The following is a 25,861-nucleotide window of genomic DNA, read 5'->3' on the forward strand; positions in this document are numbered from 1 at the left end:
GAACTGCCCATGCTCTTCCTGAGTTGGAAGCTGAGACATTATGGGGCTCACCCCCAGCCTCCCAGCCACCCAGCCCCGAGCTCAGGGCCTCTCCCTCCCGAAAGGCACGTGCAAAGGTCTCCCACAAACAGGGCAGCCTGGAAGACGCCGCATCCACCGTCTGCCTGCCTCCAAATCCCTTCCCACTCGGTTCTTACCCTCAGGCCCACTCAATTCCCTGAACCTGTGGCCACATCAGCCATACCCTCGGCAGGCCAGGCTCAGACTGAAACACACGAGTGGACCGCCGTGTGGACCGACAGCAAAGGAAAACAAACAAAACCCCAGGCGATTTCTGCTTTCTCCTATCAGAGTGGCTGGGTCAGCCCAGGGCCCAGCCCCAGAAGGGGACAAAGCAGTGGTTTGCTTTGTCAAGCACAGCGGAGCTCTTGCAACAGGTTTGCCTGGGTGCCTCTAAATCTCCTGCACTGTCAGCTGTCCCCAGCAGAACGTGCTCGCTAGTCCCCGTTACCAAAGGCGGGAGGGCAGCTGGCCGGCCTGGGCCGGAGCAGTGGGCCCTGCAGACTCCCCAGCAAAACCTGGTTCTAACTAGCTGCTCGTGGGCCCTCTGATTCTAGGGATTGAATAAACAGTCTAGTCATCATTAGCCCGCACAGCTGACAACTGGATTTAGTCTGTCCCAAACCCTCCTCTGAGGATCACACAGGTAGGACCACTTGTCGCCATGCAACAGTAAAGCAGGGCCAAGGAAGAGAGGAGAGCTCAGTCCTGTCCCCGCCAGCTGCCCACCAGCTGCCCCCCAGCTGCCTTCCCCACTGCACTCCCCTCTACCCTGTTCATACCTGGGGACAGAAGGAAATTAACTCTTGCAAACCCGAGTCTGTAAACAGGCACTTCCTCCTCTAGACTCAGCTGGCGTGCCCCAAACCACAGTGATGTCACCTCCATCTGTGACATCACAATACACTGGTGGAAAACAATTGTGGGCCACAGAGGGGTGGGCCCTGGATTTCGGAGCCCCAGCCTGCAGTCCTCAGCTCAGCAGAAGCTCTGGGCTGGAAAGGAGGCCAGACTCAAAATCTGGGTCGTGTACCCATCACAGCTGACAACAGCTTCTTCGAGGAAAATGCCCCTCCCCGCCACGGCTTCCTTGAACCTGTGGGTTCCCAGACAGCGAGCCCTGCAGGGGATGCTGACAGCGTGGGCTTTCCCACAGTCTGGGTCCTCAAAAGTCTGAGTTCTGCATTTACAAGCTGCGCGCTAAGTACTAAGGAGGAGGGAAGCAGGAAACTCATGAATTTCATGCTGCCCAAGGGTTCTGAATCTGGTCTTAGATCCAAGCAGACAGCCAGACGGGAATTCTTAACTGCCACTGGGGCCTGAGCCAAGGAAGTGATTCCAGCCAAAGCAAATGGGGTCTAGGTCAGCAAGAAGAGAGATTTGAGAGCAAAGAAATGAACTGTGGGGAGTGCTGGGCTCTCCTTCCTGGGAAAACTACAATCCCTCCCCCTGCCACACACCCCTAATTCGTGGCCTTCATCAAGAATGCTCAAAGATGGCATTTCCCCAACATTCCAGGGAGAGCACTGGGACCTGTACTGTTAGATTTTATAGATAGGAAGGCTTAGGCCCAGAGAGGTTAAGTAACCTGGGCAAGGTCACAGAGCAAGCCAATGACAGTGCCCAGGTGGGAACTCTGGTCTCCTCACACCCAGGCCAATGCCCCTTCCTCACAGCATACTGCCTTGGAAGTCACTTAAAAGCTGGGGGATGGATGACTTGCCCTCAGCAGAGCCCCAGGGAGTTCCCCCGCCTCAGGGACAGGAGGAAACAGAACCTTCAGCAGCACAGAGGTTAGAGAGGGAAGGCGCTTCAGAGACCACCTGGTGTCAAGCTGTGCACACCTTGCACATGGGAAAACTGCAGCCTTCTGCATCCCCCAGAGAGGCCATGAGACCCCTCCGCCCCATATCCAATGCACCCCTTGGTCACCTCTAAACAACAAAGGGCTCCTGTCAGGCACTGAAAGAGGTGGGCAGGGGTGAGGAGTGATTTCCTGACCCTGCCTCCTTTGCCACAGGCTGGGGTCCCTAAGGCCAGGCAGTCGGGCAGCAAGGGGGCCTCGGGGCAGGAAACCGGCCCGGAAGCCGGGCAGGTGGAAAGTTGCTCTCAGGGATGGTGGACAGTAAGGCCGCTTGGGCAGAAACCCCAGGCAGGGGCTCCTGGAGGGCCACCACCCAGGCTGCTGGGCCCTGCGGCTCCCAGATGGACAGTCTGACTCCGTGGTGGTCCCTGCCTCGGCCTGAGCACCCGCCCCACAACCAGAACTGGCTCAGGCCCCACAAAGCCCTGAACAGCTCCAATCGGCAGCCAGTGGGCTGCAAGCCAAAAAGCACTTTTAGTTGTGACCACCAGCTCATGAGGTAGGGATTACTCCTGTTTACAGAAGAGGAAATGGAGGCTCCCAGAGATGAAAGGATTTGCAAAGGCCCCACAACCAGCAGACGGAGAGGTCGGACCCAGCTGAGGTATGTCTGATGCTAAATCCTGGGTCCTTCCCCTAAATCATCAATGCTCCTCCTCTGTGTCCCAGCGGAGGGTTCCGGAACCGGAGGCCACAGCATCTCCACGGTGCTCACGTCCACCTGCTGGCAGCCCTACCCCCGCCAAACCCCGACTTCCCTCCCTGTCTGCTTCCAGACATGTCACATGCCCTCTGGGGCCTGAGTCACTGCCACTGGGTGCCCCATCACGAACCAGGGTGGCGTGGAGCGTATGAGCAATCTGGAGTGGGTACCGTAGCCCAGAGAAATACCCCAGAGGGAAAGGGGGACAAAGCCCAGCTCTGCCACCGCTGGCTGTATACATGATCATTATAAAGGTTAACTGACTGTTTACCGACACTCATCTGCTACTTACTGAGCACCTACTGTATGCCGGGCACTGCTCCAGACCAGTGGTGCTCAGTGGGGGCGACTTTTCCCAGGGGACAGTTGGCCATGTCTACAGACATTTTTGATAGTCACAGCTAGAGGCTGCTACTGGCATCTAGTGGGAAGAGGCCAAGGATGCTGCTAAACATCGTACAGTGCACACGACAGCCCCCACCACAAAGACTCACTCGGCCCCAAATATCAGTGGTGCTGAGTGAGACTGAGAAACCCTAGCCGTGAGTCTAGAGCAGGGACAAGTTCCTGTCCTCACAGTGCTTCCATTCTAGAAGGAAGATGCAATAAAATGCAGAGAAACAGAACAGGTTATGAGTGTTACACAGGAAAATAAAGTAGGCTGGGGGATGAGAGTACCTGGCGGGGAGCTTTAATAGGCAGCGTGGTCAGAGGAGAACCGTGTGACAAGGACACGTGCGAGCAGTGAGCAGAAGGCAATGGGAAAATGAGACCTGGGGAGAGACAAGCATTCATGCAAATGGAAACACGAGTGCAAAGGCCCTGAATCAGGAACAGAAAAACAGCCAGTGTGACATACAACTGCAAACTACGTTGATGTGCAGACTACAGCTGACACACACACATTCACACACTCACATGCTCTCTCATGCACACATGCACACACACATACCACGATGGGCATCAAAACTCTTCTCCTTCCCTCCTTGAATCCCGCTGGCCCTCCTCCAGGAAGCACTAGGGACGGGACTCCAGCACGGCAGTGACGGCCACCTCCCTGGCACAAGCTTTATCTGTCCCAACACCTTTCACACCCACTCAGCCCTGGGAGGAGGAAAAGGAGGGGGTACTCCCCCCATCAACAGGTGAGAAAACGGAGGCTCCTTGATTTGGTCTCAGCCACAAGGGCAGTCGGGGGTGGAGTGCAGCTCTGTGTGACCCGTTGGCAGTGAGGCTCCAGAAAGTCTGGAACTGGGCTGTGGGCATCTCAGGGTCCCCAGGGCCAGGTTTGGAGCAAGACTGAGCTTAGGTGTCCATGTTGGGGGAAGATAGGCAGCTGAACAACTGCCAGTGTATCAGGGGACGTGGTCACCCACTGTCCCCTGAAGGGCAATCATCTGGCCACAGCTTGGGTCAGCACACGGGTTCCCCTGCTGGATGTCAGGCAGCAGGCAAAGGGGCAGTACATGAAGGAAGGAGGGAGGGGCCTCCCAGGCCAGCAGGGACCCCACATCTCCCCACTCCACTCCGATGGCTGAGAACCCCCATCATCAACCCCAACCTGAGCTGGCCCCAGGCCCCCTGGGGTGATGAGGAGGCAGAGTGGCCCGTCAGCCTCAAGACTTCCAGAGTGGGTAGGCCAGATCTGCAGGGAGGAATCCCATCACCCCTCCTCTCCAGCAACAGGCAGCCAGCCGGATGGGCCAACCTTGGCAGAGGGCTCCACACACTCACCCAGCCTGCCAGATTTCCTGGCATTTATTTGTTGAATGAATGAATGATGCATTCCAGACAAGCTGTCAAATATGGTTTTTAAGGAGGCAAAAGCCCTGATGAGTTTGCTGCACCTGTGGCCAGCTCTTGTCTCCTTGGGGCTCTTTCTGCAATTCAGATTAGTTGAATGCCCACATTACTGAGTACCTACTGTGTGCACGGGGCTGGGCTGGGGGCAGGAGAGGGGCCATGGGCACCAGGAAGGTAGAGCGAAAGTTGCTTTGGAATCAGGTAGACCTGCATTCAAATCCCTCCACTCTTACTCCACAGCTCTGCAATCCTGGGAAATTTCATAAGCTCTCTCAGCCTCAGTTTCCACATCCCTAAATGGGAACAGCATCACCCACCTCTTAGGGCTGTTGAAAGGGAGGTTTGAATGAGGTTCTGTAGTCTGATCTATAGTCACTCAGCACAGTGCCTGCACATGGTAGGTATACATAAGGAGGGGCTATTGGGATGAAAATGAAAAGGAGAAGGGACCCATAGTCTCTGCCCTTAAGGAACTTTCCACCTACGGATGGACAAGAAACACACAATCGGATTAAAAAGCAGGAGGTGATGTGCCTCAGAGAAGACGAAGCGTTTGGAGAGTTAGAACAAATCCAAATGGATTGGTGAGTAAAGGCTTCCTGGAGGGGATGGCATGTGCAAAAGGCAAAAGGATGAGGGTTTCAAATGCGGAGATGGGAGTGAGGGGTGCACCATGGAGAGGGCTTGGCAGACGCAGATGATCCCCCAGGCCTCAGGTTCATGGTGGGGGAGGGGGAAGGGTCCGTCCTCTACCTTGGTCGTTAGCTTGGGGAGGCTTCCCAGGCACAAAAAGAGACCCTCCCTGCCTGAAAAAGGGTCTCTCCAGTGGGGCTGCCCAAAAGGGGTCAGCAAGAGGGGGCAGGATGCGACACTACGGCAATAGTCCAGGGAGACAGAATCTGACCCGCTAGGGGAGCAGGTCAGGAAGGGAGGGGTGTGAAGGACGGAAGGGAAACGCCCCCCTAACAACCGCAGAACTCAGCCAAGAAACCCCATGTTTCCTTCCCCCCTGGGGCTCACCAGCCCCTGGGCAAAGCCAGGCAGGCCTGAGCTCAGCCGCAGGAAGCCCCAAGATCTGAGACCAGGGTCAGCCACGTCCACACTCTCCTGACCTCCATTTTCAGGACAACTTCTCGGGCAGCCCCCCAGAAGTCACCCCTAGCACCCACTGTGGGTGAGTCAATTCTGGTCTGATGCTCCCGTCGTCCACTCTCAAGAACTGACTCTACAGATGTCTCTGGACCTGACAAGTCACTTCCTGTCCCCAGTGCCACCTTGCTGCTGGTCAAGGTGTCCAGACCACGGGTCCGTGGGGCAGGGTTGTGAGGGAGAGGCTGGAGGCACCCTCCTCCCCCGCAGAGAAAGAAGACGCCCTCTTGAGAGGACAAAGGTCCCGTGGCCTTCCAGGGAGTAGGAGCTGTGCTCTGAGCCTCAGTTTTCCTCCTCTGTAAAATGGGGTCACTCTATCTTACAGGATGGTGTTGACAGCCAAACAAGGCAAAGGATGTAGAGTCCCTTTGCAAACCCTACTTTGCCACAGTGAGAGCGGAGTACTATGGTGGGTACTGCTAGTACTGATGACAGCTCTGGGGTCCTCTGGAGGTCAGCTGAGCCTGATGACCCAGCCCAGGGGCGCCCCTCCTCTCCGGCTCCCCAGGGCTCAGACACAGGCCCTTCCAGGAGGCTCTACTCTCCCCTCCCCACTCATCCAGAGCCCCCAGAGAACAGGCTCTGAGGTGGCCCCTGGACACCACAAGCTCGGTCCTGGGTCAGGGCCTGGGCAAGGGGGCCGCCGCCGGCCCACAGTCCGCCCGTGCCCTTATTAGGCGCTTAGGGCACACCTCGTCCCGGTGCCCTCAGACAGCACACTGGGATTTCTAAGAAAGATCAACCCTGCCCAGAGGAGGAGGTCTTCTGGGGGGGGCGCCCGGCGCGGGCGATGGGGCCGGCCGCCGGCCCGCGGGAGGGGTTGCAGGAGGCAGGGAGGGGTCGGGCTCCCGTGGGGATCCGAGCGGGACCCGCGGGGCGCGAACGCCCGGGCCCGGACTCGCGGAGAGGCCGGCTGCGCCCCTGTGCCGCGGGGCTGCGGGCGCCAGATCGGCCCGGGCGCACGTGTGCCAGGCGGGCGGGTCGGGGGGCGGCGGCCGCGCGCGGCGCCTGGGTGCCCCGGAGCCCCCGACCCCGCCACGGCGCCCCGGGGCTGCGCACCCGCCGCGGCGGGCGGGAGGGGGAGGACGCGCGAGTCACCCACCTGGGCGGGCACCGCGAGCCCGGCGGCCCACAGCTGCAGTCCGACGGCCAGCGCGGCCCAGGGGGCGGCGGGCGTCATGGTGCTGCCGGCGGCGCCGCGTGGACGGAGTCAGGCCGTGCCCCCGGGCGGTCGCCGTCGCGCCCTCGCGCCTTCGCCGCCGGCTCGGCTCCGCGCCCTGCCCTCTGGCGCCGCCGACTGAAAGCGAAAGCCGGCGCGGGGAGGCAGCTCCCAGCAGCGGGGGCAGGCGGCGGGGCGGGGTCGGGGCGGGGCCAGCACCCACCCTCACCCCTCAGGCGCTAGGACAGGCCACGCCCCGCCCCCCCCCCCCCCCCAGGGCCTGGAGAATAGCTGGCCCCGACCCGCGGAGCCTGCCCGCAGGCCTGCCAACCCAGTGTCTGGGGTGGGGGTTCTCTGATTCCCCCTCTCAGCTGAAGGCGGCCCCCCACCTCCTCCCATCGCCCCCTCCCCTTCGGGTCACCCTTCCCTTTGGTGAAGGGTAGGGGTAGGAGACCCAGTTGGGCCCGGCTTGTGGCTGCCCTGAGGCTGTGCCTCTCGTCCAGGCCGCCCACGTGTGTGGGGGTGGGGCATGAACTCTGGAAAAATATCCCAGGATGCTGACACTTAATTTGGGCAAGCCAAGGGGGATTCTAGATCATTCCTTCATTCAGTCCTTAGAACCAGACCACCTGGGTCTGAATCTCTGCACTAACCTCTTAGGGCTCTTCTGACGATTAAGAAATATATAATATAACTGATGCTTATGGCACATTATCCGGATACCCAATGGATCCATTGGCTGAGAAGCAGAAGGAGGAACTGTGGTGCATACAAAGGAAGGATATTATGCGAATACAGAAAGGAATGAATTCGTGAGGCATGCAATGAGGTGAATGAGCTCTGAGGATGTTATGTTGAGCAAAATAAGCCAGAGTTTGTTGGGCAAATAACTTAAAAGTATTGGCAAAGTCCCTTGAGGGGATGAAGGAAAAATATGGAACTATTAAACTTCCCACCTGGGAAATTCCTGCTACTTTCTCAAGCATTAGGGACTCCCAAGTTCATAGACCAAGCCCTCAAGCTTGAGGCTTGCTCTTATGAAACTTATTTCTGTAATGGGGAAGCTAAGCCTACTATTATTATGCCTAAGAGTCACTTCCAGAGAACCCCTTTTGTTGCCCAGATGTAAGCTCTCTCTAAGCCCAGCGCTCCAAATAAACTCATTATGTCCCTATGTGGGACATAATTCCCAGGGGTGCAAGTCTCCCTAGCAATGTGGGACATGACTCCCAAGGACGAACCTGGTCCTGGCATCATGGGACAGACAACGCCCTCTTGACCAAAAGAGGGGAAAGAAATGTAGCAAAATAAGGTATCAGTGTCTAAGAGATTTCAAATAGAGTCGAGGCTATTCTGGAAGTTACCCTTATGCAAGCTTCAACTAGATAATACAAATTGCCACAGGATGCCAAGCCCCAACAATGTTCCTGAAAACATTAAAGAATGCCCAGGGCCCTATCTGAGGGTCTATAACGTTTCACTCACTAAGTTTATTTTCCAGAAATTTAAAACCTCCAGATTGTTCTTGTGCCAGATAAACTCTGAAACCCAGAAGTACCAGTCTTTCTAAGAACATCAACTAATTGCATCCCCTCTACTCCATAATGTCAACACCCCTTTTCAATATGAAGATGTTAGAATGGTCATTGCCCAAATATCCCTGAAGATTAGAAGGATCAAATGAGATGGAGGAGTTGTAAAGAGAATGATAGGATTTAATAATTATCATGGCTACTAAATCATTATATTGACATATCTTGTTGGTTTCTAGTGTATTAGAACAGCCAGAAGGAAATACCTGAAATTGTGGAACTGTAACCCCTACCATACTTTGAAATTTGCTCTATAACTACTTGCTAAATTGTACTTTGAAAATTATCACTTTTCTGCATATATATTTCACAATAAAAATGTTTTAAAAATGCTAAACAAACAAAAAAGATGCTTTTTTTTGGCTTTTTAAAAAGGGGGAATTTAATAAGTTGCTAGTTTACAGTTCTAAGGCCAAGAAAATGTCCCAATTAAAGCAAATCTGTAGAAATGTTCAATCTAAGGCATCCAGGGAAAGATACCTTGGTTCAAGGCCAGTGAAGTTCAGGGTTTCTCTCTCAAGTGAGAAGGCACGTGGCGAACACAGTCAGAGTTTCTCTCTCAACTGGAAAGGCACATGGTGAACACAGTCACCCTCCTCTCCTATCTGGAACGGCACATGGTGGACACAGCGTCATCTGCTAGCATCTTCTCCTGGCTTCCTGTTTCATGAAGCTCCCCAGGAGACATTTTCCTTCTTCATCTCCAAAGGTCACTGGCTGGTGGACTCTGCTTCTCATGGCTATGTTGTTCTGCTCTCTCTGAATCTCCCATTCTCCAAAATGTTTCCTAAAAGATGCATATTTGTGCTGGTTTGAAAGGATGTATGTACCCTAGAAAAGCCATGTTTTAATCAAAATCCCATTTCATAAAGGTAGAATAGTCCCTATTCAAATCTGTATGTTTGAAACTGTAATCAGATCATCTCCCTGGAGATGTGATTTAATCAAGAGTGGTTGTTAAGCTGGATTAGGTGACGACATGTCTCCCCTCATTTGGGTGGGTCTTGATAAGTTTTTGGAGTTCTATAAAATAGGGAACATTTTGGAGAATGAAAGAGATTCAGAGAGAGCAGAGTGGAACGATAGAGCCACGAGAAGAGAGTCCACCAGCCAGGCACCTTTGGAGATGAAGAAGGAAAATGCCTCCTGGGGAGCTTCGTGAAAGGAAGCCAGGAGAGAAAGCCAGCAGATGATGTTATGTTCGCTATGTGCCCTTCCAGATGAGAGAGAAATTCTGACTGTGTTCACCATGTGCCTTCTCACTTAAGAGAGAAACCCTGAACTTCATCGGCCTTCTTGAACCAAGGTCTCTTTCCCTGGATGCCTTAGATTGGATATTTCTATAGACTTGTTTTAAATGGGACATTTTCTCGGCCTTAGAACTGTAAACTAGCAACTTATTAAGTTCCCCTTTTAAAAAGTCATTCCGTTTCTGGTATATTGCATTCTGGCAGCTAGCAAACTAGAACAATATTATATAGTGTCGGTGTGTGTGTGTATCCCTGGTATATATGTAACTTAATAAGGACAGTATAAGAATTAGCTATTATGTCGATTATTCCTTTGTTCATTTATCCTTAAATATTCATCAAGCCCTTCTGAGTGAGCCAGATCCTGCCCTGCCCTCCTCCTTGAGTTCCCCCACCCAGGTGGCCAGCAGAGGTAAACAGAAGCTGGGACAGAAAACAGCCCAGAAAACTGTGTGAGCCCAAAGGGGGGCTGGCTCAGGCTGAGATCCACCAGGGTATTTTCCCTGGAACCCACGTCATGGCTGAGCACCCACCCTAGCTGCCACCTCTCCCCCACACACAGATGTTGAGTGCAACCCAATACCCAGGGCCAACCTTGGGTGCTAGGGGAACAGATTCCCCCAGGCCAGATTAACGGGAGTCTTGCCCCCGCATGCAGGGCCCTGCTGGGAGTGGGGTGAGCAGAGTGACGGGAGGCTGTGCTGCCCCTGCCCCAAGGCACACAGGGACCCCTGCTCTGGACCGCCAGCCCCCATCAGGAAGACAGCAAGGACAATGCTCCTAGGTGCAGGCTGAGAAATTGGGAAGTGACCCTGTAGGGAGGTGGAAAATCCCACCTCCTGCGCAGGAGGCTGAGGGTGTGGCTTAACATAACTTGACTCTGCAGAAGGGGTCGGCTGCCAAAAGGAACCTGAAGATTTCTTCTGGACCTTGTTTACAAGCCACCTCAGAGCAGTTTTGAGGACTCCCTGTTCCATGAAAGAGAGCCAAAGGCCAGGAGCGGGTGTGTCACGTGGGGCAAACGGTTGTCAGGGATGATCCCCGGGTACCCTAGACCCGATCGATGCAACCAGCTCTCCCTGCCAGGCTGTGACCCCATCGCCACCCAAACATGGAAATCCTCCGGGATCCCGCGTCCCGCCTCCCAGAGGCTGTAACAGTACACTGAATGCGCAGGACTCCAGAGCGGACGTCGGAAAAGGTCCAAAAGGAAAACAAACCCTTGGCCTGGTGGTTTTATGAAGGGTATTTAACACAGGGGAATTCGTTATGAAGATAACAGGAGAATTAAGAGAACAACCAGGAGAAGGGGGGACAACCCTGAGATTAGCCACTGCAGGAAGCCTCCGCCCCCTCTGAGTCTGGAAGTAGAATTCCTAGAGCCAGCAGCCAGGGTTTCTAGAGGAATCTGGAACTTCAAAGGAGACTTAGCCACTGCTGAAGACACCACATGAAGCAGAGAAAGGAGGGAAATGCCCTGAATTCTCCCTTTACTCCAGCTACCCAGCTCTCTCCAGGACCTGCCATTGGCCATACCTAAGACAAGAAGCATTTGGCAAGGGAACCTGGGAAATGTAGCTTGTAGGGGTCATCGCACTGCGATGCACAGCAGAGCGGGCATGGCAGGGCTGGAGCTGAGCACAGGCAGGAAACTGGTGCAGGGTCTAAGGAGAAAGTCATACTCACCTTGAAGCTTCTTTGGGGACACATTCTTTCCCAGACTCTGCATGAAATCCCAGGCACATCCTATAGCTTTTCCAACCACTTTCAGGCCCACAAAAAAAAAAAAGCAACATGGTTCTTTTCAGATAATCAAGAGCCTAGTCTTGTCCTGGGAAATCATTGCAGCTCCACTCTCTTATCCAGAGTGGGGCTCCTCCCCTTCTCCACCTGGACTATACAGGGTGGGACAACCTTGGCTGCCTTGGAGGAGAGTCTCTACTATGCCTTTAGGGTCAGACCCAGGGAAAAGGTTTTGGAAGAAAAAGACACAGTGGTCTGTGGCAGCAACAGTTGTCACCTTGCTTTGAGGCCTCTGGGAGACAGTTTCTGATTCATTCTCTCTGGGGGCACTTTTGCAGTTTTCTTGGAAGCCTTCTTGCCAATTCTTCTGACCACAGCTTCCTGCCCCAGGGGTGCCTGAGTCTCCTGCTGGCCACATCTTACCACTTCGCCTTCAGCTCTTCCATCTAAGGTGGGTCCTCCAGGCTTTTGGTTAGAGTCTAATGCTGGTTTGAATCTTTTGTGTACCCCAGAAAAGCCATGTCCTTTAATCCTCATTCAGTATTGCTGGGTAAGAGCTTTTTTATTGTTTTCATGGAGATGTGTCTGCACCCATTCAAGGTGGGATTGCTTACTGTACCCCTTTAAGAGGGAACCATTTTGGAGAAAGCTCAGAGCAACTAGAAACACCAGAACCAACAGAGCCAACAGAACTGACAAGCCCCGGGGAAGCCCTTGAAGAGAAAGCTAGCAGATCTCACCAAGTGCCTTTCCAGCCGAGAGAGAAACCCTAAAAGTCATCGGCCTTCTAAACCAAAGTATCTTTCCCTGGATGCCTTAGATGGGACATTGTATAGCCTTGCCTTAATTTGGACATTTTCATGGCCTTAGAACTATAAACTTGCAACTTAATAAATTCCCCTTTTAAAAAGCCCCTCTTTCTGGTATATCGCATTCTGGCAGCTTGCAGACTGGAACAGGAGTGAATCACCACTGCGCTCGTTTGGGAGTGCAAGGGCCAGGTTCCCCTTGGTCCAAGCAGGAGGGCCTACGAAGGCCCACTCTGCGAGCTCGATGGATATTCCCAGGAGTTTAGGGACCACCAGACTGATGGGAGCTTCCTGTCTGCTTTCCTCACCCGAGTCCCCAGGGCCAGAACAAGGTGCCCCACGGAGACCTGTGGCTGAGTTGGAGCCTGTGGCGATGCAGGCCTGAGGCGGCAGAGCTGGAGTGAGGCAGGTGCCCGGAGCATGGGCCGTGCTGCTGCAGGTGCAGGGCAAAGGGTAGGGCAGTCACGGGCTGGGAGGAGCCTTGGGCCTTCCTGAAAGCAGCTTGTTCTAGTTTGCTGGAGGTCTTCACCAGCTGGCCCAGCGGGCGGCAGGGCTCCCCAGCTCCACATCCCCCTCTCCTAGACTCCTGGAGTAGCCCCGAACCCCACTTCCATGCCTCCATCCATGCCAGTCCCTCTGTCTGGGATGGCTTTCGCTCTGTGTTTGATGATCACTTACTTGTCTGTCCAGCTGTCGCTCAATTCTCTGTGCTCCATGATACGCCTTGACCAGCCCCACCAGGCACAGTAATAGCCACAGAACTTCCACGGACCATGAACAGAGCACCCTGCGTTACCATTAGTTGCCTGCGTGATCCTCTCCTCTCTTAGTGATTGTTGCCACTAGCTGTTATCAGAAGTCTCCGCTTGGCCAGATGGCTTACACGCATTGTCTCACAACTGAGGGCTCAAGCTCTGTGAGCTTACCTGGCTCATAGGGAGACAGCAGATTCCAACCCGGTTTGGCTGCCTCCATAGCCAAGGAACTGCTTCTTACGGTGCTGTGCTGTGTGGTCTTCCAGGCAGGGGGTCTCGGTCACAGTCCCCTCTGTTTCCCTAGTGACCAGGGGCTACGCAGAGGTTCTCAGTAAAGTTGAAATCAACGAGGACTGAATACAGACCAGGTGTGAGGGAGAAAAATAAGAGAGTGAAGAAGTGAATGAATGAATGAGTGAGTGAGTGGATGCAAAGGTGGGGCTCGGGAATCCAGTGCCGTCCACTCTCTTCCAGGTCCTGCCCACCCAGCCCAGATACCCAGTCCATGCATCTCCTAGCCCCCCAGTTTCACAGTGCAGAAAAGGCCTCTCTTGTTCCTTATCAATGGGGAACAAACAGGCTTCCAGCTGAGATAGGACTGTGGTCCCCTAGCCCCCAACTTGGGGCTGCATGCTCAATACATGCACTCTTGGCCTGTGGCTCCCTGGGGCCTTTCCCGGTGTAGCCCCAAACCCTCAGAATGTCCCACCCTCTCACACCCCCCAGCAAGCTAAGGGCAGTGCTTCTGCAAGCAGGGATAGAGGAGGGCTCAGCTGCAGCAGCAGACGTGGCAAGGCCAGCCTGTCCATTCACTGCTATTTATTGAACACCTACTATGGGCCAGGCACTCTGGTAAACAGTTTGGAGGAGTGCCTCTCCAGGTGCAGCCAGCATCAGAATCATCTGGAAGGCTTAGTAAAACAGATTCTGGGGCCCCACGCCCATGTCTGTTGGGAGTCTGATGATCGGGCTTTTTGATGAGCCCCAGCTGACCTTGGTGGACCCCATTTGAGAAGCTTTGCCCAGAAGGTTTAACTGCAGCCAGGGCTGTGGCTGAGGGCGATTTGGAAAGCTTAGCTGTGACTGTGTTGGGAGGGGCACCACAGGAGAGGACTCTGCAAAACCCTTGCTGGGGACTCAGAACCAGACACAAAGCCTGCTCTTTTTGCACTGGTCCCCGAGGGCCCTATGGGGTCCTGCTTGCAGGATCTGCTTGGGCAACAGGGTGCCCTCCCTCTCCCCACCCAGTCTGGCCCAGAGCCAGAGCAAACAACTCAGTGTCCTGAATGCTCTGGGCCAGCCCCTTGGTGACTCATTCTAAAATCACGGAAGGAAGTGACACTTGCTGATGCTACAGGACTGCTGCGGGGTCCTGCTTCTTTGGTCTGTCCCTCCCGCCTGCCCTCCCCCTTCCCCAAGGCCATTCCAGGCTGGGGACTGGAGACACTGGACTGAGAAATGCTCACCAGCTCCATCCCCAACTCCTCCCAAAGATGAGGAGGGCCTGCAGGGTTTGGAGGTGAAAGGGAGGGCTGCCCTCCTCCCCCAAACCCTCAAAGAGAACCCAGACAGTTTGGGGAAGGGAGTCAAGAAGCCTCTAGGCCGCCTCCTCCTCCCTCCCTCCCTTCACCAGGATTTCGAGGTTCTGAATTGCCTTTTCCCAGGACCCAATCCCAGAACCAGTCCTAAATCTTCTGGAGCAGACCATCAGATTCTAAACCCAGCAAATGAGGCCAGCTAAGACTCAGAGGCATCTCTGATTTAGTCCCTCACTGTGTGACCTTGGACCAATATCTACCCCTCTCCAGACTTCAGCATACTCTTCTGTAATACAGGGGGCCTGAATTGGATCAGGGGAGGCAGGCCAGCTTCATCCTAAATGCCACCTCTATTGGTGCAGCTGCCCAGGGTGCTGTGTTGAGAAGGATTCTGAGTCTGCACGTGGGCCTCAGCCAGAAAAGATGCTCAATCAAGTAGCCAGGTGTGCCTTGGGTAGGGAAGGGGACAGCATGCTCACCTGCATCTGCCATCTCTAGACTAGGACCAGAGTCCAGATTGCCTTCTCTGCCTGACATTTGAGAATTCTATGATTTTCATGAGCTGTGGGGAGATGAGGGGTGAAGCAGAGCTGAACTTGATTCCAAGCTCCTGCCTTTAACAGTACGAAGAGGGTATGCCCTTCCTTCAGGAATGACTGCCCAGGTAGGGGGGCTCATGGTTTCCCCTTGACCTCATTCAGGACCTTTACCTGATGGGAAGTTCTCCCTTTTATCCTACTGCAAACCAGGCTGCTTTATTTGATGCCCATTTAATTTTATATTATTTTTCTTTGGGTTTTTTTTCTAGAAATCAAAAAAAAAGAAAGCAAAAAATAATATAAGAAACATCCATATTATATTCCCAAAATTGACCAGCATTAATAACCAGGGCTACCCTGGTTCCTCTCTGGCCTTATAGCATGACACTTGACCCCTCTAGTCTGCCTCGGGGCCTTTGCACTTGCAGTTCCTGGGTCACCCTTCCACCAGATACCTGCGTGACTCACTTCCTCACTTCAGTCAAGTCTCTGCTGAAATGTCACCTCCTGAGACAGGCGCCCCTAATCCCCCCTAACTAAAATAGCTGCTTGGCTTTTCTTCATGGCAGTTATTATTCCTCTAATTGTTTACTGCCTGTCTCCCCCAGGACAGCAGGGCCCTGGCCTGTTCTGCTTTCTGCTGGGTCCCCAGCACCTCGAGACCAGCACAAACACCAACAGAAAGTTTTTAAAGCTGGTAGGTTCTCAGTAAGCATTTGTTAAATTACTTTTGGCTTCAGTTCCTTTATTTTACCATTAAAATTGAAGTCCTTGCTGACCCCTAAGCCCAGGGCTGGCCCCCTCAATTTCTCCCCAAAGCCATGTTTGCTGCGTTTCCCTCTGGACCATTTTCTGCCTTCACACATAAGTGCCCATGAACAGGGCCGAGTATTATTTTAGGTGTGTGCTTCACAGTCAGGCAAATGACAGAGCAGCAGGCACGCTGCCCTGCCCCTGGCTTTTTCCCCTCGCACTGTTTCTGAGAACTTTCCGTGCTGTGCAGTCAGGTCTGGGTGACTCTTTCTACCCACTGTGTGGTATTGCTTCAGGTGACTACCCCCCACCTCGCTCGGGCCCCTGCTGGGACGGACCACTGGGGGGTGCACCTGACTCCTGCAGCCTGGGCTTCAGAGTTTGTCTAGACCGTGAACCTAGAAAGTCAATCTGTCGGGTGGTGGGGTTTGCATATTTTCGTTTTCGCTAGGTCCTGCCAAATTCCTCTCCAAAGCGGCTGTACCCACTTCACTCCCACCAGCAGCCCAGGAGACTTCCTGGGTGCCCACATTGGGGACAACATTTGATTTTGTCAGTGCATCCTTTTTATACTCCATTACATTTTCAAAGTGCTTTCAATTCCCCTACCTCCTATCAGCCTCACCCCCATCCGGCCGGTATCCCTCTCACTGAATGGATGAAAGCCCTTTCAGGGACCACTCTGTCCCCCTATGCCCACTCCCCCCCTCTCCCATCCCCTTCTTTCACCCCTACCCCATTACTCTCCCTCAAACCCATCTCATCTATTTCTCCTTCAGGCTTTGGAGGGGCCAGGGAGCAGCTGGTCCCCCACCTCCCGACCACAAGTTTCTCTGCACAAAGATTCAAAGACAAGCAATGGTTGCCTTGCGGCCAGGCTCTCTGCAGACCCACTAAACTCTGGCCTCGGTTTCCCTACTCGCCTGGGTTCCTCGCCGGTCACGCTGGGTCACGCTGGAACTCGGGAACACAACTCCCCTCCACCGACCCCTGCTCCAGCCCCCCACCCACACACTTCTCAGAAGTCATTCCTAGGTATTTTATACTTTTGTGGCTGCTGCGAGTGGAATCTTTTTTGCATTCCTTCCCTCTCTCATTTGTGTTCTTTTTTTCGGACCCCGGAAATAAAGGCTGAGTGCCTCCTACTCCTTGGACCCTGCCCGTGCAAGGCTTCTCACTTGCTTCATTATTATTTTTCAATTTTTTAAACTTTTTGTTTGGAAATAATATAAAACTTACAGGACAGTCGCAAAAATAATACAAACTCTATACAAAGAACTCCAGCACACTCCTGCTTAGTTACCCAGCTCCACCAATTGTAACACTTTGCCATCTTCACTACAGCATTCTGCCAGTGGCTGTATTATCTGTGTGTCTTGTCTTTGAACATTTAAGAGCAGCTTGTACACATCAAACTCCTTGATCCAATTCCACGTACACTTCCCAGGAAAAAAGATACTCACTTATGTCATCACTTTAAGTGAAGTCAACAAGTTCAAGAAATTTAACATTGATAGGAAGCTTACATTCTATAGTCCAATTTTTCTTATGTCCCAATAATGTCCTTCGGAACCTTTTCTCCTCTATCTTTAGATCTCACCCAGATCACATATTACATTTCACTGTCATCATCTGTTTAGTGTCTCTTTCTTTCTTTCTTTCTTTTTTTTAATTGTGGAACCATAGAGACACCACAAATCTTCCCATCTTGTTTTATTTTTCCTGCAATCCCTGCTCCCATTCCATTCCCCTCCCATCATGAGCACCAGCCCCCTCCATGGAGGCACCCCGGGACAACTTGTGCTGGTGTCTGTAGGTATTTGCCTTTCTGTTGACTGGGATTAATGGATCACGAAGTATTTGTGAACCTGTTTCACTCACACTGCCGGAATCTTCTCCAGGTTGGCCACTGCTCCCACCAGCAGTGCCAGAGCGTTCCCATTTCTGCACAATCTACCCCGAAACTCACCATTAGCTAAGCTCTGATTTGGGCCATTGTGTGAGGGTGTGAAGTGGAGCTCACTGTAGTTTCATTTGCATTTCTCTGAATATTCGTGGGCTTGAACACCTCTTCCTTACTTGTTAGTCATGTGGGTTTCCCCTTCTGTTCATGCCTGTTCACATCCTTTGACCATATTTCTATCGTGTTTCCTGTCTTTTTCTTGTAGCTTTGCAATAATTCCTTGTATATTCTAGATATTAATCCCTTGTGATCTTTAAACATCACAAATAGCTTCCCCATTCTATCACCTATTTGGTATCCTTGTTTCTACTATCCCTTTTCTACTTTTCCCTTGTCAGGAAAAAAGTTTCTACTTTTCCCTTGTCAGGAAAAAAAAAAAATCCCAACTTTAATATAATCAAGTCCATTCACTTTTTGTCGTTTGGACCATAGTTAAAAGGTCCTTCCCCACTTGTGGGATGTAAAGACATTTTCCTATATTTCTTTTCTTTAGTTTTATCATTTTACATTTCACATCTAGGCCTTTAATCCACCCGGATTGTATATGGTGCTTAAGGGACAAGGTAGAGACCCAGCTTCATTTTTCTCCATAGGAGAAACCAGTCTTCCTTCCAGCATCAGCAGAGTCCATTCTTTCATTGCATCGTGTATGGTAATTGTCTGGGTCTTTTGCTGATTAATCAGTTCTGTTGCGTTGGCCTTTTTGTTCCTGGGCTGGTCCCATCTTTCTTTTTTTAAGAACTTTGTAGAATGTTCAGTATCTGGCACAGAGAATCACCTTGTTTGTTCTTCATTTTCCAAACTGACTTTATATATAGTTTCTTATTCTTCTATATGCATTTTAGAATACATATGTCAAGTTCCTCAAATTCCAGCTTTGATTTTAATTGGGATTGCACTGAACTGAGAGGTAAATTTGAAGGAGAACTGACATCCTGTTGAATAAATTATCCCATCCATGTAAATGGTACACTTTTCCTTTGTTCAGAGCTTCTTCTCTGTCTTTTATAGTTTTAGATTTTCTCTGCTGTTTGGGTGTGGGAGCAGGGAGAGGTGTCAGAGCTCCTCCCTCCTTAATTCACCACTTCAGTACGTGGGCTCCCAGGTCATATCTGAATGGCTAAAAGGCCTATTTTACAGATGATTTAAAAATATTTATTTTTTTATTCACAAATCTGCACACACATACAGTCCATCCATGGTGTGCACGCAGTGGCTCACCATATCATCACATAGTTGTGTCTACATCACCATGATCATTTTTAGAACATTTGCATCATTCCAGAAAAAGAAATAAAAAGAGAAAAGAAAAAAACTCATTCATCCCATACCCCCACTCTTGTCTCTTATTGATCACTAGTATTTTAATCTACCCAATTTATTTTACCCCTTATCCCCCTATTATTTATTTCTTTTTTTATCCATGTTTTTTACTCATCTGTCCATACCCTGGATAAAAAGAGCATCAGACACAAGGTTTTCATAATCACACAGTCACATTACAAAAGATAAATAGCTATACAGTCATCTTCAACACTCAAGGCTACTGGAACACAGCTCTACATTTTCAGGTACTTCCCTCCAGCCACTCCAACACACCACAAACCAAAAAGGGATAGCTATATAATGCATAAGAATAACCTCCAGGGTAACCTCTTGACTCTGTTTGAAATCTCTCAGCCACTTTATTTTGTCTCATTTCTCTCTCTTCCCCTTTTTGGTCAAGAAGGTTTTCTCAATCCCACGATACCAGGTCCTGGCTCATCCTGGGAGTTCTTAAAAATGATTTTAAGCAACTTATCCAAGTCCACACAGCCAGTGGCGCACAGACAGATAATACAGAGAAAATCTCTCTACAGCAAATCTCATTATAATCTAAAAAGTCTGTTTCATGCAGGGCTTGATAGACCCCAGGACAGGGCTGCTTATGTTATGTTGCTCATGGGAAAATGGCCCAGATCACAGAACTGGCCCTTAGAGAGAGGTCACCAGGCCCGTCTTACCCCCACTGCTGGGGTAAGATGCCCACTGTGAGCCTGCAGGCCTTGGCTCTTTAGACAGGCCAGCCAGGAGGCGAAAGCCACACCTATCACACCTTCCCTAGCCCTCTCCTAAGGCAAGCAGCTTTCCTGAACTTCTCCTTCCACCTTCCCCAACGGCTTCCTCTAAAGTACCTCTCAGAAGGGCTTCTGTGCTCACCAATCTAGTATGACTCAACTGAACTAGTTGCAGTTCAGGTACAGTCTCACACTCTGAAATGTGATGCCTTCCTGCTCCTGACGCTGAGCCAGCCATTCTTCATATCTCAGCTCAAAACCTCTCCTCCTCCTGGAAGCCCTCCAGGGTCTCTTTAGCCCACAGGGGTCTCTCACCCTTCCGCAAGCATTTTGGCATCAGAGAAAAGCACTGGAATGAGCTAAATCTGAAGTTCTCAAAGACTGTTTTGGCCATAAACTTTGTTCACGTGAAATTTTAGGTGGAGAAGTAATTTAACTTTCTCAGATTGCCTGAATCCAGACCCCAACTCTGCCGTTCATTGGCTGTGTGTCCTTGGGCAAGTTGCTACACCTCTCTGAGCCTTGGTTTCCTGATATATAGAAAGACAGTAACAATGGTATCTACCTTGCAGGATCTTTATGAGGATTAATTGAGATGATGCATAAAAAGCACCTAGTATGTAGCAAGTGCTCAATGATGGTATTATGATGGAAACCCAGTTTATAAAACAGATCCAAGGGGGAACTGCTCCAGTTGAAGGGAAAGAGGGTAAGGCCAGCACTCACTAGCATGGCCACTTCCCTTACCCCAGACACCCTAAAATCCCATGGTCTGGATCAGTGACCCAGGCTCTATAGTATAATGTGTACAATTGGAAATCTGAAACAGGCAAAGTTGACTCCATAATATAACACACATGTTTAGAAGGAACATGTACTGGGTTGAATGGTGCCCTCCCCCACCAAAATTCAAGTCCACCCAAACACTCAAAATGTCACCTTATTTGGAACTAGGGTCTTTGCAGATGTGACTAGTTCAGTTGAGTCAAATTGGATAGGGTGGGCCCTGACGCATGACCGCTGTCCTTATAGAGAGAGAACACAGAGCCACACACGGGCACACGGGCGAAGGCCACGTGATGACCGAGGCAGAGAGTTCAGTGATGCATCCCCAAGCCAAGGATGGCTGACAGCCACCGGAAGCCGGGAGAGGCCAGGAAGGAGACTTCCCTGGAAACTTTGGAGAGTGCCAGCCCTCCCCTGGATTTAGGACTCCTGCTCTCCAGAACTGTGACACCAGACATTTCAATTGTTTTAAGCCATCAATTTGTGGTGATTTGTTAAGGCAGCTCTGGGAACTAAGACAAAGTAGGACTTACATCTGAGCTGAAAGAAGGAGAACTAAAGGCAAGAGTCATGTACAAATTCAGAACCGGTGAGGGTTCCATGGAGGTAAGAGTGATTCACGCTCACTCATGGTCAAAGCTATGGAGCTCTAACAGCATTTAATCGTAGGCTGAAAATAAGTTTAATAGTGTGGGGAGAGCTTTGAGCAAGCAGCCATACCAATCATAACCATAAGGAGGAAAGTGATTTTGTGAGACAATCCTAGAGGATTTTTTTTTTCAGTTGTTTAGAAGGAAAAGACACCAAATGGTTAAAGTGGTTATAATGGGAAATGGGACTATAGGTTTATTTTTATTACTTTCCCTATACTTTTTCTGTTTGTATTAATTGTATTCCCTCCAAAGTCAAAGTTGCAGTTACTTCTTTATTTATAAAGTCTTCGCTTGTCTTTTTTTTAATTTTAAAGCACCAGTCACCTAGGTCCCAGTCCTGGTGGCCACCAGTTCTCTGTGAGGCTTGTTTCTTCCAGGCCTCAGTTTCCCCATCTGCATTCTGAGGGGGAGGGGCTGCATTCGGCTACGAGGTCAGAGTCACACCCCCCATGTACACAGCAGCCCCGCATCCCCATTTCCACTGGGCATGCTGCCCCAGATCCGGGCCACCAGCCCATGTGGACGTGAACCAACACGTTCTTTTCTTATTAGCAAAACCTCCGCGGAGTAAAGGGGGAGAAGAGAAATGAGACAAAATAAAGTCTCAGTGGCTGAGAGATTTCAGACAGGTTAGGGGGTTATTCTGGAGGTTATCCTGGAGGTTATTCTTATGTATTACATAGACATCACTTTTTAGTTTAAGGTGTATTGGAGCAGCTGAAGGGAAGTACCTGAAACTGTTGAACTTTATTCCAGTAGCCTTGATTCTTGAAGACGATTGTATAATGAGATAGTTTTAACAAAGTGACTGTGATTGTGAAAACCTTGTGTCTCATGCTCCTTTCATCCAGGGTATGGACAGATGAGTTAAGGAAAAAAAAGGATAAAAATAAATAAATGGCAGGGGAAGATAAAGGGTAAAAATTGGAAAGATTAAAATATTGAAGGTCAATGAGAGGCAGGGATAAGGGGTATGGGATGTATGAGCTCTTTTTATTTCTTTTTCTGGAGTGATGCAAATGTTCTAAAAATGATCACAGTGAAGAATACACAACTATGTGACAATATTGTGAGCCACTGATTGTATAATATGGTTGGACTGTACGTGTGTGGATCCTTCTTGATAAAAATATTTTTAATGCAATATAATAATACCTTAAAAGCATACATTTGAGGAGATAAATATCCTGGCCCATTATAACAAAATGTGATTCTTTCCCCCAAAATAAACTTAACAGAGGAACTGGAAGTTAAAAAGCAAGCAAACAAACAAAAAACCATCTCAGCTGAGAGAGGGAACCAGAGAGCACGGAGGCAGGAAAGGGGCTAAGGCCAGTTCCCCCACGGAGGACCCTGCCCCCCTTCCGGGCGGTGGGGTGGGGGGCAGCACGTGAGACCTGGCTCTCTGCGCATTAGCAGGGAGTGTGAGTGTGAGAGGCCGACGTCACCCACCTCACATTCCCAGCAACTTCTCCCTTCCCCAGTTAAAAAGGAGGGGGAAATAAGTCATTTTTCCCCCTGGTACAATTTCACTCATTCATATGTCTACCAGTACGTGTGTACTGCACCCCTGGCCAGAGCTGGGCAGGGCTGCACAGGGATGACTCAGCTGGGCACATTCCCTGCAGGAGCCTGGGGGAGAAAGGGCGTGGGTGGGCGAGTTGGAGGAAGGAGTGAGTGACCCTGGCTGAGGAGCCTGGAGGCTTCTCAGAGTAGGCGGCAGTGACTCGCCCTCTCTAGTCTGTCTTCCAGGTGTGATTTATCTCCAAGATCTCATTCCCATTGACCCAGAGCGCACACCTCTGCCCCCTAGGCCTTTCCTGCCCGCCCTGCAGTATGTACCCCTGCAGTGGGTACATACTGACCGAGCACCCACTGGGTGTCAAGTGGAGCGTTCCCGCCCCTTCTCCCACAGCCATGAAGACCTGGCTCCCAGCCAGGAACTTTTTTTTTTTTTAACTTTTTAAATTGTATAATATACCATATATACAAAGTAAAGAAAGAAAAAAGCAGTGGTTCTCACAGCCCTCTTCAACAAGTAATTGCAGGACAGAGCCCAGATTGTTTTGTTTTTTGGTGGGGGAAGTACATGACCTGGGAACCGAACCCGGGTCTCCCACACAGCAGGGGGCAATTCGACCACTGAGCCACCCTTGCACCGCTCCCAGCCTGGAACTTTTAACCCCTAGGAAGGAGCAGCATCGAGGAATTTCAGGCACCAACAAGGTCAGCAAAATAGGCTATTTCAGGCAGTTGGGCTACTCAGGACAGAGAGCCTCAATTCTGCCCTCATCTAGCCCTGGGTTCAAGTCCACGCTCAGGCCATTTACCAATGTGTGACTTTGACCTTGGACAGTGCACTTCACTTCTCTGAGCCTGTTTCCCCATCTACAGAATGGGGGATAAATAGTTCCCCCTCTGCAGGGATGCTGGAAGTATCTGAGTTGGGGGATTCCCAGCACGCAGCACATAACAGGTACTCAATAAATGTAGACTCAGAATTGGAGGGAGCCAGGTATTCGGCTTCCCCAGAATGGAGCCCTGGTTTCCCCCCGGGGCACAGAGGAAGGTTTCCCTGTGAAGTTCCCGGAGCGCTCTGCCTCACTCTTCCCCTTCCCACTTGAAGGAAACCCCCCTCAGGCCCCAATTCCCCTGCAGATCCCGGCCAGTCCTGAGGCTGTCGCAACTTCCTGCCACTGCCAGCACCGCCCTTGCAGCCTTTCTGCCCACTCCTGCAGAAAAATTGCTGCCCCAAGGCACTGCCTGGGTCAGCTCACCCCCTTTCTTCCATGGAGACCTAGAGATGCAAAGGGGAGCTGTGGGGCAATGCTCACCCCAGACGCACACACACTCTCGCTGTGCACCACCTACATGCCCCTGCGTCGCTCTGTCCTCCCAGACCCTTGTCCAACCCACACCTCGTCCCTGGGCCCGCACTGCACACCCAACCCACATGCATTCTTCATTCGCAGTTGCCACCAGTCATGGCTTTCTCCTGTATTCTTTACTGTCCCTCCCCACTTTAGTCAATAGGCTCCTCAAGGCAGGGCTCTCGACCTGTGCACGCTGCATCCCCAGCTCCCGGCCAGGCATATAGTTGGAGCTTGATAAATATTTAACAGATAGATGGATGAATGTAAGCCTCCGCAGTTCTTTGGGGTAAGCCCTCTTATTAAATGTGTTTTACAGAACAGGAAGCAGATGCTCAGAATCTGGGTTAGATGCCGTCCAATGGACTCTAGAGCCACCTGCTCCCCTTGGATGTACTCTCTGGACCCAACTCTAGGAGCTGCCTCCCCGATGGGGTGCTGATGCCCTGAGCCCAGCACCTCCCAAGTCCATTGTACTTCCCTAAAGCTCCCCCCCCAGGGCATGGCACATGGACACTCCATGCGGTCAAGCTTTGGCACTTGAGCAACTAAAAGAGAGCATGAAAGAATAAATGAGTTTGTCTTTTCAGACAGGTATTTTTGTGAGGCTTCTGGAACTTGGCCCTGAGGTCCCCCTCATGGTCAGTGCTGCCAGAACTCGGGGGACACAGAGGTCCTGGCCTGGGCACTCCTGGAAGGCTTTCTGGAGAAAGAGGAAAAAAGTGAAGCTGGAGGTTGGGGTTTAGGGGGTTGAGCAGAGATTTTGCAGTGGGGATGTGCCCTCTACATGTGGCAACTGGCTGAGGTGAGGGGGCACAGGTGGGACTTGGAGGGTGTTTGGACATGGAAGCTGCAGGAGCAGCAGGGCCCCGGAGGGCCTCAGTTAGCAGGCTTTGGACTGTAGGCACTGGGGAGCCATGGCAAAGGTTCCATGAAGCCTGGCCAGGCCTTTCAAGAGGAAAGGTAGGACAGAAGTCCTGCAGGCGGATTCCATTTCCTGCATATGTCCTGCGCCCTGTGTGTGCCTGCAAGCCCTGGGACTGAGCTTGGGGGCTTCAGGACCCTCGAACAGCAGGGCCAAGTGGTGGGGAGCACAGACTCGAGCCAGAGGGCCTGGGTTTGAATCTTGGCTGCACTACTTGGTGACCATATGACCTGGGCTTAACTGCTCTGTGCCTCAGTTTCCCCACCTATAACATGGGGATAATTATAGCAACCCCTTCTTTGGGTTGCTGGGAGATTCAAATGAGATAGCACCCTGGTACATAAAAAAGCCTCACTAATCAATAGCTTTGTCTTTCTAACCAAAGCGTGGGTTCCTGCATGGCAGAGGCTGCACCCTCATCACCTTGTCTGTCAGATCCCAGCCCGAGACTGGCACAGAGTGGCTCTCAGGGAATTTCAGGTGAGTAAACTGGCTCAGAGGACCTGATCCAGCTCTCAAGTGCCCTCGTGTTCACAGGGGGTCCTCTGCCTGGGGAGAAGCCCTTGAAACTTGACGAAACTGTGGGTATTTCCTGAGTGAAGTGTCATCGCAGTGAAAAACAACGTCAATGTGACAGCCTGTTCTTGCATAATCTGCCCACAGCCCTATGTGACTTCCTGACCAGACCCTGTGCAGCCCTAGAAGATGGGGGGGCCTCATCCTCCCCAGAAGGTGCCGGTCCTTCCCCCCTACTCAGGGGCTGCCTGGCAACACCTGTTGGAGCCTCAGTTTCCCTCTCTGAAAAACTAGGGGAATTGGTTATTTCCAAAACTTCAGATATTCTCGAATCAGACAGATATGGGCTTAACTTCTGGCCTTGCCACTGCTTG

General features: G+C 51.5%; 1 protein-coding gene and 1 long non-coding RNA gene across 7 annotated transcripts in view; one reads left to right on the top strand and one right to left on the bottom strand.

The window, feature by feature from the left end:
* The window catches only part of TNFRSF1B (TNF receptor superfamily member 1B), a 35,331-nt gene extending 28,572 nt beyond the window's left edge, over positions 1–6,759 (bottom strand). For all 4 annotated transcript variants that reach the window (XM_077151255.1, XM_077151254.1, XM_077151257.1 and 1 more), the window contains exon 1: positions 6,682–6,759. In XM_077151255.1, coding sequence (XP_077007370.1) covers positions 6,682–6,759 — 78 coding nt within the window. The remainder of the gene's footprint in view (positions 1–6,681) is intronic.
* LOC143674906 (uncharacterized) lies at positions 727–25,587 on the top strand. 3 transcript variants are annotated; one of them, XR_013171274.1, is made up of 6 exons: positions 727–2,528; positions 3,639–3,772; positions 4,901–5,014; positions 11,662–11,774; positions 15,573–15,661; positions 16,497–16,862. It is a non-coding gene; the product is annotated as an uncharacterized LOC143674906 (long non-coding RNA). The 3 variants fall into 3 exon arrangements; XR_013171276.1 differs by lacking the exons at positions 15,573–15,661; positions 16,497–16,862 and adding an exon at positions 25,357–25,587 and having other exon boundaries at positions 729–2,528; XR_013171275.1 differs by lacking the exons at positions 11,662–11,774; positions 15,573–15,661; positions 16,497–16,862 and adding an exon at positions 5,454–6,065 and having other exon boundaries at positions 737–2,528.
* Positions 25,588–25,861: the final 274 nt, after the last annotated feature.

Source organism: Tamandua tetradactyla, chromosome 2 (genome assembly GCF_023851605.1).
Source record: "Tamandua tetradactyla isolate mTamTet1 chromosome 2, mTamTet1.pri, whole genome shotgun sequence".
NCBI classification, from domain to species: domain Eukaryota; kingdom Metazoa; phylum Chordata; class Mammalia; order Pilosa; family Myrmecophagidae; genus Tamandua; species Tamandua tetradactyla.